Here is a 17,005-nt window from a genome sequence, read left to right on the forward strand (position 1 = left end):
TGAAGGTGTAAAGGCTGAAGCAGCTGGTTGCGGGTATCTGGGACACAGTTAAGTCTGCTATGCAGCAGGATGGTGGTCCATATCTAGCAGGTAGTTGGCAGAATTCAGATATGGTTGCCTCTGACATGCTTGGCTAACAGCCAGTGTTTATGTAGGGCAGAGATGGGCCAAGGTGTGAGTGACCAACCATTGGAAAGGCATTAAAAATGAACCAGAGAGTCCCATTACAGGCACAACATATTAGCTTCTCCACCAAATATTCTCTGATCCCATGCCAGATGAAAAGATGACAAAGAGGAGTGTGTAAGTCTGTGTCTCTGTTAGAAGAAAGGGCTGTGGTATTAGTCAGACATGGTGGGGTACTGGGATCCCCAGTGCCCTTTGATCTCTGTTCTGTGCTGTCTCCCACAGGTGATACCAAGACACTCAAAGCCAAAAGTGGAGGTGGGGTTTAACAGAAGTGAGCTATAGAGAGAGAGGGGGAAAACAGAAGAGACGAGAGAGACAGATAAGTATGGGAGAGGAGGAAGGAAGCTGGCCATGAACATATGCTGCCTCCCTGTGCCAAGCCCCACTGGCTCAGGCAACCCACGCATACGCTGCACTGCTGCTGCTGTTACCACTCCAGCCCTCTCCAACACCAACACCATGGCACTACTTAGTCAAACAAAGCTGGAGAGATGAATCTGGAAAGAGACCGGGTCTCCCCAGTCTCAGCTCTGCCAGGGTAGGGCTGCTTGGCTTGGATAACACAGGCTGATTATAGACACACACACATACATATACAGAATAACGGCTTTCAGCTGTTTGGCTAGTCACCCCCAAAATTTGTGACTCTTCTTGTGTGGGCCACCATATAACACTATGATAAACTGTGAAACAGGACACAGATTTTGTAATTTTCTAATGGGCTTAATCTTTTTCACTCTGAAGAAATATTGGTGGAATCTGCAACATATAAATTCTTCATGCAAAAAATAAAAAAGAAGAATATAAAAAATATATTTGATTCAGGACTACTGTAGTAAAGAGTCTTAAACCTTTTGTTGATAGAACATAAAAATATTAGTACCCAATTATGCCAATTCACAACAATAGTCAAACAATAGTCATCTTAATGCACTTATACCTATATTATTAGTTAAAAGTCAGACAGAATTACAGAGAAACTATCCACTAGCAGTCACAGGAGGATGTATAGTATGAACAGTGTATGTATAGTACTCATAATTCGTGATGTTGCACTGACCGGAGACATCTTTCAATTTCATTGTACTTGTGACAATGACAATAAAGAATATTCAATTCTATTCTATACTATATTCTATTCTATTCTATAACAAGCACTGTAGTCTTATACTTAGATACTTCTAACTATACAATTTATCAGACATGAGAACAAAAACTGTCCTTTAGTAAAAGACAGCTAAAAAGACTGAATGGGAGGAATGTTTTCTGTACTGGCTGTCTAGCATTTCTCATATGGTTTGAAAAACAGTGTATGTGACCCGCGTATGTGAGACAAAGACAAGAGCACTGTGGTTACTGGAACTTTTATGCTTGACGTACTTTACACCTAAAGGTATCATTAACACTAGCAGTCTAAAGGCTCAATTCGGTTTTCATTGCTTAAAGATTTTTTTTATGCGCCAGATTAAAATTCACAGAAAGGTCACACACTGTTATTTTTATAAAATACCTGATAGGATTTTTAAGTTGAATCATTTATCTATGAAATATTTTGCGAGACGAGCCACTGCCATTACTTAAAACGCTGCAGTGCGGCCGGGGAGAGGTGGGGGTTGGGTTCCACAGAAAAATTTCAAATAATGTCTAAACGTGTTTTTGATTTTTGGTTTTACCGTGTTGTTGAAGGAATGGAGGATGAGGATGGGGGATTCAAAGCAAAGACAAAAATGCAGAAGATCAACCACACAGATGTACCCTGCTTGCTAAAACCCATGTGCACGCACACCAGCATCCTTCTAGACCCATAAATCCAAACAAACCCACACATGTAATAGACCCATACAAGACACCAGACACACAAACACCCTCAGACGTTGAGCTATATAATAACAAATGCTTGTATAACAGAGAAATCAAATTCAGGGTTCATCTTGCAATCTGAGCCTCACAAACTCAATTCCCCTCTGCTGTCTAGCCACTTCACGTTCCACGCCTTTTCTGTGTGAACGAATGGGGTCAGTATCGCCACATAAACATCATCCTCTGCTCTCTCCCCCCCCCCTTTCTCAGTGAATGGATGCTGAGCACTGGTGCATATCTACGCAGGGATGGCAAGGGCACCGAGGAGAGAAAATCAATACTATATCTCAGCACTAAGCACAATCCCAACCAAAAGCAGCTGGAGTTTGCAGGTTGCTCCATAAACTGGACGGCTTCATCTGGCCGGCCACTGTGTCAGTGGATTGCTACTGTAATGCACTATAGCACAATGGCCTAGGCCAGAGTCTGCCAGACGCAGAGGTACACACACTCGCAGACAGAAAAACGCACATACACAGAGACAAACAGCACGCTCCTAGGGAATAGCAACAGCAATGAGAAAAACTCTCATGAGGCAGGAACAGGGTTGACAAACACACTCTCCTCTCTCACAACCAAGGAAAAGCACCTCAGGACCATTTAGCCCACCCTTACTAGGTGTGTGTACATTCACGCACTTACACAGCTGCACATAAGCACATAAACAGTCACACAGACGTACTATACGCACACACGTTCAGAGGCATATACAGAGACGGCCCTTAAAATACTCGCTCCAAAAATAGCACACTGGAAACCGGACTGAGGCTATTATTATTGCACACACGTCCTGCCCGGTCCCACCAAGGAAAGGGAAGAGACTAATGATTTTCCTGGTGCAAGCAATTAAAAAACTATTTGTCACCTGCCAGGTTGCATATGACGTTAGGGGCCTTGGCAGAGGACCACAGAGTAACTCCACATATACACACTGCACACAGACAAAATGGGTTGCACCATAGCAAGCCGTCTAAAGGCAGAAATGGTGCATAAGAAACAGGTGAAGCAGCTAGAGGGCCACTGAAATAAGGGAAGCAAGAGGGAAGAAACAGTACTTTGGATAGAGGCATAGAGTTTTGTAAACGGCTGATTTATCCGGACAGGTTAATACCAGGCCAAACAGAGCCTCAGACAGCACACTGCCGTCAGGAAGTCATGTAATATTTAGAATCGAGCCAGTGAAAGTCATTCTGCTCCTGGCTAAAATAGAAATGTATATTTCCCCTTCTAACCTACACAACCTCACCCCCCCCAATAACATGACAACAGAAAAAGTCGTTGTCAACCATCTATATCCCTACTCTGCCTGTCTTCCTTCTCTAAAAATGCAGGTTTATATACATTTTCATGTCAAATGACTTGGTTTAAGGAATTTGAACACTAAAATTACATTGTGGTACATTCCTATGCTGATCAAGTATTATGCAGTTTACATAATATCTGCTCAAACCCATATGTGAAACTTAGATAACATAAAGTGTTTAATTTATTTTATTTGGGTATCACTGACATATATGATTCCAGTATAAAACTTGCTATGGTGGAGGATATGCTTATAGGGGGAAAAAGGCTGATAAAGAGCTTCACCAAATGATGCAAGGACATTCACCTGAAGCTCTGTATCAGCAAAATAATGAACTTGTGGTGCAGGGACAGAAGGCCAGTTGTCCTGGTTGTCTTCCAGAGAGTGAAAGTGAAGAAAGTGGACTTATTCCTAAAAGACAAGTCACTAAACACGGAAACCCTTTTCATAGCCTGTGATTTCTAAGGGATGTCATAGTCTCATGATCCCAAGCTGCGATGTTCTCCTGTTTTAAGCAGAGAATTATGATGTCTTTGTGAAGAAGTCAAAGTTAGTGCATGCATTCTTGAGCTCTATCTAGACATTGATATTTGTGTTACCAAAAATAGGACCGATATGAAATCACAGTGACACTGACCTAAGTTTTGATCACCACTATCAGATCTAGATCTAGTGAACGTTTTAGCATTCTTTAAGGCATCCCTGATATATAACGTTCACAAGAACAGAATCAACACACGTTATGTGTGGACTGCATGAAGGACAAACAACCACAAAGATCACGATAAAGTAATATCATGGAAGTTGTATGATGGTTTGGATGCCACATAATGGATACACAGTCTGACTTAAACCAGGAAGCCAAGATTTGACTATGGGTTGTGTGGAAAAAAACACCTTTATGTATTGGAAGGGACTAGTACATGCAATATGCCTCCTTTGCACTATGCAGCCCTCTCCAGATTCAGCTTGAAGCATACACTTGGCTGAAGTAATTTATGAGGCAGCTCGTTAACGTTAGGTGATTTGCACTGCTCGTTTGCTCCCGCTCATCTCTACCAAATGATATCATCTTCTACTTCTAATCTCCTAACTCTAATCCCCATTCTCAAAGCACCGCCACCCCTCCCACCTCTTGTTTCTTGCGCCTCTCTTTCCCTTCCGCAATTTGCTTTCGTCGTCCTCTTCTTCCCTCCTCCTCCTCTCATTCTCTGTGTCTTCTCAGGTTTGCGTGGGTGTGTTTTGAGATGGGAGAGCAGACAGGGATAGGAGCAGAGCCGTTCCATTGAAGGGTGTGTGTGTGCGTGTGTTCAATATGACATCTACTCAGATCAAAAAAGACTAAAAGAAGTCTGGTTTGACTCTGAAGGCTTATATGCCCTTGTAGTTACTTCTGCACTGCCCCCTACTGAGAGGGAGAGAGTGGAGGCCAAAAAAGAGATTTTTCTCAAAACATGCAGAGGGGCAATAGCTCAGCAATCCTGGGGAGACGCAGTGGCAGACAAAAATAAAGACACAAAAATAAACAGGGGACGGGGAAAGATGGCAGGAGTGAAAAGAAGAAGAGGAATATTTATTGGAAGCAACAGATACTGTATGGCAATGATCATAACAGAGTTTGTTACTGACAATTAGAAAAAGAAATTGCATTGTTTTTAATTCATTATAAAACATGGTTGAGGCTCTCAGGACTTCAGTGTTCACTTTAGCTAGTAAATTGATTCGACCACACTGACCTAATACTTTGTCTTATATCCTTTCCACAAACAGTCCTTAGTCTCTTCATCCCTAACCCACAGAGAAATCAACCTGTCTCAGAATAGATACAGCTAACACTCTCACAGAGACTGATTTTTACAATGAAAATTGCCAATTATAGAAATTGCAATCAGAGCTGTTGGTTTGTACATTGATGAGTGGTAGCTGGTTAAAGGGGAATTGAGATCAATATCTGACTGAATGCAGAATGAATGACTCTGGCCCTACCAGAGCTTTTACGCTGACTTCTCTTGCTACTCTTTGTTTGTAACATTCACTTTCCCTGTCTTCCCCCCTTACCTCTCTCCTTTCTTTCCCTGGCTCATCTTTCCCACTATGACACGTCCAAGTGATCGTGTCGGGATGTCAGCCCTCATCCACGGCTAATTGGGGCTCAGAGGAGTAATCAGGGCAGGACAAATCAGACAGTTCTGGTCATTAGCTGTGACCAGTGTTCTCTGGGAAGCTGGGAGATGCGTGCACACTTCTGCCATCACGCCTGAGCCTGCAAAGTGACAAAGGCAGACGCATGGCTTGACATGAGATAGGCCCAGCACAGATTTATTGTGAATCCACTGATGTTCTGTGCTTTCTCACACGCACAGGCAGAAAGTAAACACAAATAAGACTGCCTGGTGACACAATTCCCAGGGATTTCTTATTATCTAATATGGTAGAGGCAGCAAATGGTTGCTGAAGAGAATGTTCATTACAGAGGAACAGAAGATATTATCAAATCAGGAGCAGGGTTTGTTGCACTCGCTAACTCAGACTCAGATATTTGCTTTCGGCTCTGGTTGCAGGACTTTGTAGTTGTTTTAGCTCGCACTGGACAGTGAACAGAGCAGAATAACGTAAAATACTGGTGTCAATATCAATCTTGAAGTCTCGAAATGTAAACATGTCGATGGGTACTTTACCCGAAATCGGGTGCATGACTCTTGAGCAAGATGAATGTCAATTCGCCTTACTGGCGGAGCCTTAACCTTTCAGGATAACTGAATTATTTAAGCACCACATACCTGTTGTGGGCCTCTGTTTCTCTGTGTGGATTCAGAATGGTTAGGAGGCTGCATGAGTCTATGGTCACGCACGCCTCTTTGGCTGCAGAGTGAAAATGGCAAGACAAATGCAGCGGGGGATTTGTGATAATTGGCGGTGCTGGTGGGCTAGGCGACGGGCCTAGAGAAAAGGTCGCAGGCACTGAGGAACAGATCAGTCTGCCAGGAGGAAAGGAGGTGCCCGGTGCCTCTAGGGTTTAGCTCAACTTCTCCCTTTCATCATATGGAGAGATTGTGCTCCAGTAGGGGCCATTAATTAAGCACCAGTATAACCTTCAATTTGTTTAGAGGTCAGAAGCCCCAGTGTTACTGTTCTGGGCAGAGACAAACTTCGAACTATTTTCTCACTGAGTAGAAACAGGGAGCAGCAGATGTGCTCAGAGGTCAAGAAGCAGAGTTGATAGCAGGGGGAGAAACTTATTTGAATGTTTATGAGTATTGTAAAAAGAGAAGGTTAACGTCAAAAGAACTGTGTCTGTGTGACTGCACATCGGGAGGAGGAGAAGTGAGGAAAATGAGGGGAGCCACAGGGACATGGCTCACACCCTGACATGCTCGTGAAGCAGCTGTTCTCCTCATGGCTGCGAGAGTAGGGGCCTGCCAGCAGCAGCATCCTGCCGAGAGCACCATGGTTTCCCACCATAGTGCAGTAACAGAGTAGCAAAGTCTGTTGCACAGAGACACACACACACACACACATACCTAGAAAGACAAGCATGTGCAGACACTGATGTGCGCTCCCATAGCACATTCTGCCACCTGTTCTCCTGCCAGTCCGGCGTTGAGGTTTGGAATTGAACAGTAATGTCAGGTGTTGCAGTCAAATTCATATGCTATAAATCTGAGCTAATACTCTGTAGAGGTGCATTTCCATTTGATACAAACAACAGACTGCATAGCTAAAGGCAATTATATTTTTACTGCCTCCATTTGCCCTGAGGTTGTAGACAGCCAGTCAAAGCCTCACCAGGTTTTTCTGACTCTCTACCCTCTGAGTGAAATCAACAGAACGATGCCCAGGCTCATCCATGATTTATCTCAGTGAAATATTCATTATGTAGCTTTGCGTAGTCTGGACGTATCTGATGTGAATCTGGACCTGACAGCTCTGCTCCATCATCACACATCACCTGAGCCACTACGAATCCGGCACCTGTCTCCCAGTGCTCAACGCAGAGGCAACTAAACTGATCCGAATGAATAGAAGACTCTGGTAGATATAAAGAATCCATCTGTCTGCCTTTACCCTGCAGGCATGTCCACTCTGGAGCTACTGTATCCTGCTTACACACCAACCGACGGATCAGCACAGCAAAGGAGCTGCTCAACATTTCCCATTCAGTTAACTAGGTTGGAAAAAGGCCTCTGTCTTCACTGCTGCTGAGTATGAGGCATGAGGCCTGATGAGTAGGTGTTGGCCCGTGAACATGATGTGCTGACAGAACTGGCCCAGATGTATCGATCTGAAGAGATTGGCGAGCTTGTTATAGGAAGTGAATACCTTGGGAGTTCAAAAGCACCGGGTGGTTTTGATACATCAACAGAGCAAAAAGGGGGGAAAAAAGTGTAAAAAAAAAAAAAAAAAAAAAAAAAGGGGGGGGGGGGGGCTCTGATGTGTTGAACAGTTAGAAAAGATTAAAAGAAGAAGAGGGTAGGATTCAGCACCATGGACAGCACCACAGAGCCTACATCGCTAAGAGTTCTCTTTAATCACAAAGTTATCACTCTGCCTGTCCAATTAGGTAACCTTTGAATTATTACATAAATTAAAATACCTGAAATACTTTCTAATAGTGCTGGAATGATCACAGGGACAACAGTGACAACTCATTTTCCTACATAACACTAATTCAAGTGGTTCCAAAGTCATTATACTCTGAAGGACTAATGTAATAAGAAAAATGTAACTGCAGTGAATGATGATATTAATAATGTATTCATGTGAGACAGAGACTAGAGCAGAGTGGCCTAAGCTGAGGAAGGTAAGAGAGAGAAAGTGATAGCTGTGAAGAAACAAGGTCGTCAGCATTCCCTCCTGCCTTACTAGTCATTTCATTATCTCATTCCTCTCTCCTCCTCTTTAAAGTAGGAAAAGCGGGAGAGGCTATTGACCCCTCTCTGTGTTCGTGGCAGGCAGCGGGACAAATGAAGTTTCCCCTCAGACCCCCTCCGTATTAATATCATAATTATCCGCACCTCTGTGCCCCCGCCGGCCAGCACAAACTCCACTGTCTGATTTGATGGAGAGGCACAAGCAGGGAATTACATTCGATTAGCACTAAACAAGAGAAGGGGACACGGAGCAATAGAATCAATCAGTGCCACCAGGACAGGCAAGATCCTTTGTGTTACTGAGTGTGTGTATGTGTGTGCCATGACACGTTGTACCTAGAAAGACTCTGTGTAAGGTGTATCTAATTATCTAATTATGCACACTTTTGTGAAAAACTAACAGCATTTAAAGAGTGGCCAGACATTCCCAGGATATTTATGGAGAATTGTGCACCTATTTTTTGTTAGCAAGGTTGAAAACACACCACGGTATCACACAGAGCCCAGTTTTAATATTATTTCTTTTTTTTAACAAATCCACTGAAATGGGAACTTTTTTCGGAGTAAAAACCCACACAGTCCGCTCTGAGCAGCTATCTGTCTCAGCAGCAATTTGGATTCATTGTTTGCAACCCCAGATAACTGTGGTGGTACTTTCCTTCAGTCTCAGCCATTTGCGGGGATGGGCCAGACATTCTTAAGTGGTCTAATGCCATAGAGAGGTGGAGGTAGTGTGGCAGGAATGAGCAGATTGAGAGTGAGAGGTGAAAAGAACAAATGAAAATGAATGGAATGAGAGAAGACCCCCCTCGCAGGTCTTTATTCCTGTCCCCTGTCTCATTACCCAGGCTTTGACTCAATAAAGAGTGGATAAAGAGTGGATAAAGAGGCACACACCCACTGGTTAACCCCCCCCACCCCCTACCTAAAACACCTTTCACTAACCTCACTCCGTCTGTCATTCTCATTTCTCGCCTTCTGGATTTCTTGCACTGTTACACACATATCCAAAAATACTGACACACTGTCCTCTTTCGCTCTATATTACTATAGTTTTTTTCTTCCTTAAAATCTTTAAATGCATCTTTTTCTCCAACTCGCCCTGCAGTGTGTTTTTTTTTCAGCTCAACTTTTTAAAAGTTGTGTCCATCTCACTCTCTCATTCACAGTCTGTCTCTACCCTCTCTGTCCTCTGTGTTCCCTCCCTGTCGGTGGTGTGTAATAGGAGTTATTTTCATCCCTGTCTCTCCGTGACTGTGGCTGCTGGATGGCTGAATATTTACATTTTTCACTCACTGGTGACCTTTCCCTGTTGCCGCTCTGGGAGCTCCAGTCTCCTTGCTGCTCTGCTGTTGACAGACTACTGCCTGCAAATCTCATATGGACACAGCAAATGGTACACAGGGAGTCAGGGACAGAGAGTTCAGAGACTAGAGGAAGGTGGAAAAAGAGAGAAAGAGAATACGAAAGAGACTGTAACCAGGCTGACTGTCAGTTGTCTGAATGAAAGTGGCAAGAAAAGACAGAGGTGCTGAAGGTCTATCTGCATCTGCAGAGATATGGCCTGAAGTGTAATCCTTTACCTCTGGTATCACTGTATCACTGTGACTGTGGTTTCTTGTCAGCCCAGATGGTCTGCAATAAACTGCCTGAAAAGAGATGTAAATCTGGGGTTCCAGAAATGCTTAGCGCCAAAGAAAATGCACGTTTGTAAATAAATGCTTTTTATCCGGCAGCAGAAGGTGCTTTTTCCTTTGAACAAGTGGATGTGTTAGCTGCACACACGCAGCTCGAGCCGTGGGTGTAACAAGAACTGCTGAGCAGTGTAAGAGATGGGGGCCAAGGATTCACTAACCAGTTGTTCTTAACTGATGCTCTACAGTTAAAGGAAAGAAAGGCAGAGTCAGTGAACTTCTCAAAATTTCACGAGTGATTATGTGCGTCTATCTTGTAGCTGGCAGAAAGCGAGGTTTAAAATGAAGGTTGCAGTTTTGAAAAGCGAGTGACCCAGTTTGACCTCAGCTCTGTGTTATTCACTTTCAGTTCGGTGTGTACATGTTTCTGAAAGTCTGCATGTGTCCTTGTGTTGTGTTTGTGTCAAGCGCAACTTTCCCCTGACTTTCCCTGGAAATGTGGCTATTTTTCATCCTCGAGTCATGCTCCTCTAGCTCTGAAATTGACTTCGGCTAGAGAGGATAGAAAAAAAGAGCATGTTCACATTCTAGGCCTGTCTGAAAACAATGCCATTATACCCATATGTAAGTTAAGGGTGTTGTCATCACTGAAAAATTCTTCCTCTCTAAACTGGCCCCACAGAGATTCCTTACTACTGCATTTCCTTGTCAGTGATGGAAGATGAAATCCACAGTTCTCCTTCGGTGCTAATATTCATTCTGAAATTCAGCTGAACAAAATCTGAAGATTCAGCAGTCTGAATTAGTCGAATCAAGTGGTGTCTTCCAAAGTTATACAGTCTTCAGTATGAAATCCCCTCTTACTATCCCTCCACTACACAAGGGAAACAGTAGAACCACACAAAGGTGATTTAAGACCAAAAACAATGTAGGTTTGGATGATTTGATTCTGTTGTTTTGATATTAAAGTATTTTTGCATAGAACAAGGACTGTGGGTTTTGTCCCCAATCACTTAAACTAAAATGGCCAAAGGGGGATCTCAGCCATTACACAAATGAAAAAAGCATACCAACAGCCAGTAACTACTCGCATATGCATATGGAAATATAATAAATTCATAAGTGACCGTTGGCGTCTATCCCAGCAGAGTGTGGGCGAGAGGTGGGGTCCATCATGAGGCCATCCCCTAAATATGCTAATATTATTTCATTGTGTAGCTCATCACATGCAGAATAGCCACTCTAAATGTCAAATTCTGCTGAGTACACAGGAGCAAGTCATTAGTATGAGTATTGTAAAACATACTGTATTTATAGTGCTTGAGCACAACAGAGTTACAACAATTTGTGAACACTGTTGGGGCTGCCGTGGAAGTGGAAGAGGAATAAGGATGTGTGAGAGTGTAGCGAAGACAAGAAAACACAATATAGGAAGGTGAAATACACATACACACAGCACTTCTTCTGATCCACTGCAAGGCACCGCATTTGGTGGGAGGTGAATGAGATGGGCATGACAGGACGTCTACTCTTCCCATAATTATTTTACTTTTTTATTAGTTTTTGGGTATCGATAATCTATAGCAGCGCTGCATGTTTACTGCACCGGTCTGTCTTGTGTGGCTGTTGTGGGAAAAGAAAACTGTTTTTCTTCACATTATATGCAAATGTAAGTGCTCTCTTGGTTCACAAAGTAGAATGTAAAACCTTGTGCTCTTGAAATCAACATCTGAAGAGTATTCACTCTGACACAAAAGCAGCCAGTTATCATGAGAATAATAATAGACTGGTGCAGTAGGCTTTCAATGTCAGTGACATTATAAGATGAGCAAAAAAATTCCAGTCATTCTAATGAGATAGCTAAACATTTTGACCACGCTGTTTTTGCACAATTGAAAAAAAGAAGCTCTCGTTTTGCTGGCAACGACTTATTCATTGACACAATAACTTCATCTTGACGCTTTGAGTTAAACATCTTGGGTGAGTTACAGCTTTTTGTGAAATAACTACAGTGGTTTGCTGCATTTTTGAGCTGTTTTTGATGTTCAGTGTGCAGAACTTTAATCAATGTTTCACGAAATGTAGCAAAACATTTGAAAAAAGCTGTAAGAGAAAATATTTGAAGATTTCTTGAAGATTTCCTTAAGAGGTGCTGCTCATACAACCGTGCAATGGATGAGGTAGTAGAGGCCAGAGCAGTTCAATAAAGTTGCTTAATGTTCATTTTGTCTCGTGAGGGACAGTGCAGGGTAAAATAAACTGTTATCGTGAGAGAACAGAGAGGGTTATTGCGTGCGATATGAAAGACTTCCAGTATGTGGTTGTCACCGCAAGTAATCCGATGAACACCAGATTATTTAGGCTGAAGTCAACCAAAGTGGGTTTGCTTGCTCAAATCCCAATAGGAAGGTGGAGTCATGTTTTTATCTGCTAGAGTAATTATTTCCATCTGTCACACACACTGCCAACATAAAGCAATAGAAAAACAAACAGTTTTTGTGTGAACGCTTTTATTTACTGTGGGAACGCTCAAATTATTTTAAGCGTTCCCAGAGTATTTAAGCAATTTTTCAGCCTAGTTTTTCCTCTTTTGTCTTTTGCCCCCACTGGTCTGCTCTCCTGTTTTACTATCAGTCATTTTATGTGGGAGGGGAGGGATGGTTGTAAGGTTTGTGGGAGGAAGGGATATTGGCTCGATGGCACGTGATGATGTTTTCTCAGTCTAGTCAGTACACACATTTAAATTTAAACTGAGGCACATTAGCCAAAGTATATTTATCCCACAGATGTTTTTTTCTTCTTGTACACAGAGATGGATTGATCGATACAGACAGACAAACAGACACAGTCTCCACAACCTCCTTTCCTCTGTGTGTATGCTTTATGCTCCCTTAAAACAGTGTGTGTGTGTGTGTGTGTGTTGGTGTGTGAATGGCTGTATCAGACACCTTCCAACAATAATAGCTGCCATGCTAAACGAGAATGATGAGACGTATTGGGTAGGTGATCAAAGGACTACTATTTACAACCACTCTCAGCCTGCAGACTTGACGACCCACAATAAGCACACTATACTGTACAGGGAACCTCTTCCATCATGCTTTTACTGCCCATCACTGCAGCTGTTAGACAGGGGAGATGGCAAAGCTTTTAGCTGACTGAGATACCGGCCGTGCTGGACGGCGTGTATGGGCAATGCCATCAGAAAACTGAATGACTGGGAAAGATAAGGAAAATGGAAGCTGGGAAGAGAAAAGAGAAGGCCGAGAGGGGGTAGTGGAGGGATAGGTTGATGTGTCCCTGCTGGCTGTCACGAGAAAATGCTCCGGTTAAATAGAAAGTGATATCACGCAACTCATTCAAGTTCTTGTGAATTGGCAGTTAGAGTCTTCAGTAAACTGAAGCGTGGTGAACTGTAAAAGAGGCAAAGGGGAGTTCTTACCTGGAGAAGCCAGTAGCACCTACGGTGGAAGGTGGGGATGATGGAGGAGTGGACGTAGCAGCCATATAGACACTGGACAGAAGTGAGATAGCAGAGAAAGACAGAAAAGGGAGACAAAAAGAGCACATTACACAACAGTAAAGTCCAGGAAATAGACCGACCTCTCAGCTAACCATGGCAGCTGTGACCTTTGAAACCCTGACCTCTTCTCTCCGTATGATAACTCCCACAAGGACCTGCTGGCAGATGGCCAAGCTATTGTTCTTGAAAACAAAGACAGTGAGCTGATGGGAGAAACTGGATGGGTTAACCAGCATTTCATCACTGTCCCTACATAACCATATGACTTCTCCCCCGGTTCCCTCTCCCTCTTTTCCACTTATATCCTGTCCTCCTTGGAAAGTACCTTTGACAGAATGATTCAGGTGCTTCTTACTTCAACCCCCCCATCACCCCGTGGGGCAACCCTGCACATAACTAAAGCACAGTGTTATTAATATCCTTATCGTAAACAGATAATACTGTGCCTGGGGGCTCGTTACAGTGAAAAGAGCTAGGCGGGGCTGATAACGCATCCTGATATCTGGCGGAGGGGCCAGGAGACATTTTTCACCAGCCGGCAGCAGAGGCAAACGCAACGAAGCACCACGCACTGAGGAACAGCAGCAAGGCAGCACTTAACCTCCTTCCATCCCCACTCCTTCCCAATCCTTCTCTGGGAGACTCATGGCCGTGGCTCCCAGGTGACCTAAAGGGATGGCAGGGCTTTTGCTTGTTTACAGCAGCAACAAAAAAGTCTACAAAACTCCTTCCTTCCATAACCCTCACCACCTAGGACACAGGCTGTGATTTTGTGTGATACAATATTTAGAAAAGGCAAGGGTAAAATGGATTGTACTTTAGACATGAAGCCTGGTTCCCAGAGGAATAAGGCAGAGGAGAAGGCTGAGAGGGCTGAGCTTCATCCAAGTCCTCTTTGGTATAAATGTTTGATGAGAAATTAGGAGAGCTACCAGCTGTGGTGATACATACACTGTTAGTCAAAGTGCACATGCACATATGCACATGTTCACAGGAAGGTACAGCATCATCATTCAACACTTGTTGAGTAAGTAAAGGGAGGTTTCCTGGGGAGCTGTGAATGGGCAGAAAGAGGACTACATTATTTAATGATAAATAGGCACCTTGAAGTGTGCTATGTGTTTGTCTTCTTTAACCTGGTTAACTATGCATGGCCTACAGAAGAAGTTTGCCTGTATATATAGAAAGTAGCTTGCCAACATCAAACTGCCTTGTTAATTACAGCTAGCACTGTACAGCAACACAGACTGGGCAAATGGATAAAAAAAGGCACATTACACAGTTAAAACACAAATACATCACACACAAGTACAAACTCATGTGTGAGGCTGCGTATATCCAGAATGTTCACCCATAGGAGTCTTATGACCAATTAACAAGAGTCAAATTAGCCTTGACTGTTTCACCAGGTGTTCCATTGTTCCATTCACATCTTTTGTGAACTCATTTCAATACTACTGAACTCTGCATGTGAGAGTTTGAGAGGGTGAATGCATGCAGACTGCCTCCTGTTCTTATTTTTTGCTGTACTCTCATCCATTACAGCTGTCTGAAAAAGGATGTATGCCTCCTCCCACTCCCATAGCTCTGCCATCCATTACTCTACGCTGGCAATGGGCAGACACTTCCTCCCACACCCACAGTGAACTGAACATCACATTACTACAGTCGACTACAACAGCTATCGTCTCGCACATTTCTCCTGTGCAGTTTCGTGAGCATTTATGTCACAAACTCTACTTTGGACCCTTTTCAAGAGATTAGTGATGCAACAAAGGACACTGGTCTATATGGCATTAAACTGTTTATGCATTTCACTACAGTCATGTGTTGAAAGTTCTGTGAAAGGTGCTTACAAACAGAAATGCCAAATTTCTGTCTGTGTAACGCTTGACTTTACATTTCAGTGCCAGCACTGATACGACTTTGCACTTTCACAGCACACAGAAAATTGCAAACTTCTGGATGTCGCTCAAAAAACCCAAAACTTGCTGTCTTGTTCATTCTGATTACAGAGCGTTTATTAATATATCATGGTTAATACTGCTATAGCCTAAAGCGCTTGGCCCACTGAGAGTGTGGTGTGGCAGTGTACAGTTGGATGGTATAACGGTATGGCATGCTCCTCTGGATTGACAGGTGGGCCGGTGCAACAGGCCTCTGTGACTAGGGCGACTGGGGAGTGAATAAATTAGCCCCCAGGCTGCTTTCCTTTCCCTCTGTTTACTCCATTTCTCAACCACACAAAGCAGCGTGCCAGACAAACAAGCAGCTTAAAGCATAACACAACTGTTGCACCTGTCATTGCCGATATACACAAGGCATCAAACACATTTTCCCACACACACACATCCATAAGCCTGCGAACCCTTACTCTACTGTAACATAAACACCAATTCACTCTTACAAACACACACATTTGCACACACACACAAACTCACAAAATTAGACATTGAGTTCTCAAGCACAAACCGACACCCACTCAGAATCATACATTTTCACACACCACAGGCTTTGACACTCATGCACACAGCTTTATGCATACTTACAGAAGAAATCACAACAGACCCCGATACAAAGGCATGCCAAGAAAATGTTGAGAGCACGAGCACGCCCATACACACAAAGCTCATCATACTTGAGCGCTTATCAGTAATTCAAGACGCATATCAGTTACTGGTGTTTCTGCTGCTTTCTGCATGCTGAGTGTCTGGGTGACAAAGTGATGGCAGCAGAACCATTATTTGCTGTCTTTGAGCTGTGACAGATGACAGCACATCGCAGGGCAAGCAATTAAACCATAATTATAGACACATACACACATGTCCTCGCATAAAAAGTAAAGTTTCCCAATGTGTAATTTTGAAGAGCGTTTGCACACTGATACAAAAACATCGAACCCCCCCCCCCCCCCCACACATAATTGCATACGTGCTCACAAACACGGCCACGCAAATGTGGATGTATTATTAGTGTGGCGTTGTGTGCGAATATGAGGCACAGCGGAAGAATGACACAGAGCAGTTTATAGAAGAATTCACAAGTAGTGTGTCCATAATGTATTCATGTGCTGTCACTGCGGACAGCAAGAAAAAAGAGTTACAGCGACGTGTGTCCTCCAAAGTCAGACACTGATGCAGCAAATTCATTTGGTGTTGTCACTCAAGCAAGCGGCCAAGGCAATGGAATGCTGGCATGACCCAATGAGAGGGTATTATAGGACTGAACCCCTCCCCAAACACCCGTCGACCCCCTCGCCCCCTAAAACCCCTCCCAATTGGGGTGTCATCTGAAGTAGGGCAGGAGCGCAGTTCACACGGGGCAATCAGGCCAGACAGTTTGTCTTAAATAAAGCCTTCAGATATAAAAGCAGAGCCACCACTGGCTACCTGTCTTGCCTCTGGAGGCCACCACTGCCCCTGGCCTGCCTGTTGCCCTGGCGACACCTCACTTACATTCATCCATCATGTCTGACAGGTGTCAAGCGCAGCAAGAGAGGAGCTAGTAAAATGCAAAGTCTGTGAAGGCAATACGGCAAGCAGACATGCAGCTATAAAGAGACTGAGAGAGAGGGGAAACTCTCTCATTAGACCATAATGATGTGTGAAGACAGTCCTAATCAGAG

The 17,005-nt window shown here is 43.6% G+C and overlaps 1 protein-coding gene across 1 annotated transcript in view; it reads right to left on the reverse strand.

Moving 5' to 3' along the window:
* Positions 1 to 17,005, reverse strand: part of camta1a (calmodulin binding transcription activator 1a) — a 272,046-nt gene that overhangs the window by 44,106 nt on the left and 210,935 nt on the right. The window contains exon 6 of the mRNA XM_013910458.1: positions 13,300 to 13,371. Coding sequence (XP_013765912.1) covers positions 13,300 to 13,371 — 72 coding nt within the window. The remainder of the gene's footprint in view (positions 1 to 13,299; positions 13,372 to 17,005) is intronic.

Source organism: Pundamilia nyererei, unplaced genomic scaffold (assembly GCF_000239375.1).
Source record: "Pundamilia nyererei isolate P.nyererei 1_Seehausen unplaced genomic scaffold, PunNye1.0 scaffold00044, whole genome shotgun sequence".
Lineage (NCBI taxonomy): Eukaryota > Metazoa > Chordata > Actinopteri > Cichliformes > Cichlidae > Pundamilia > Pundamilia nyererei.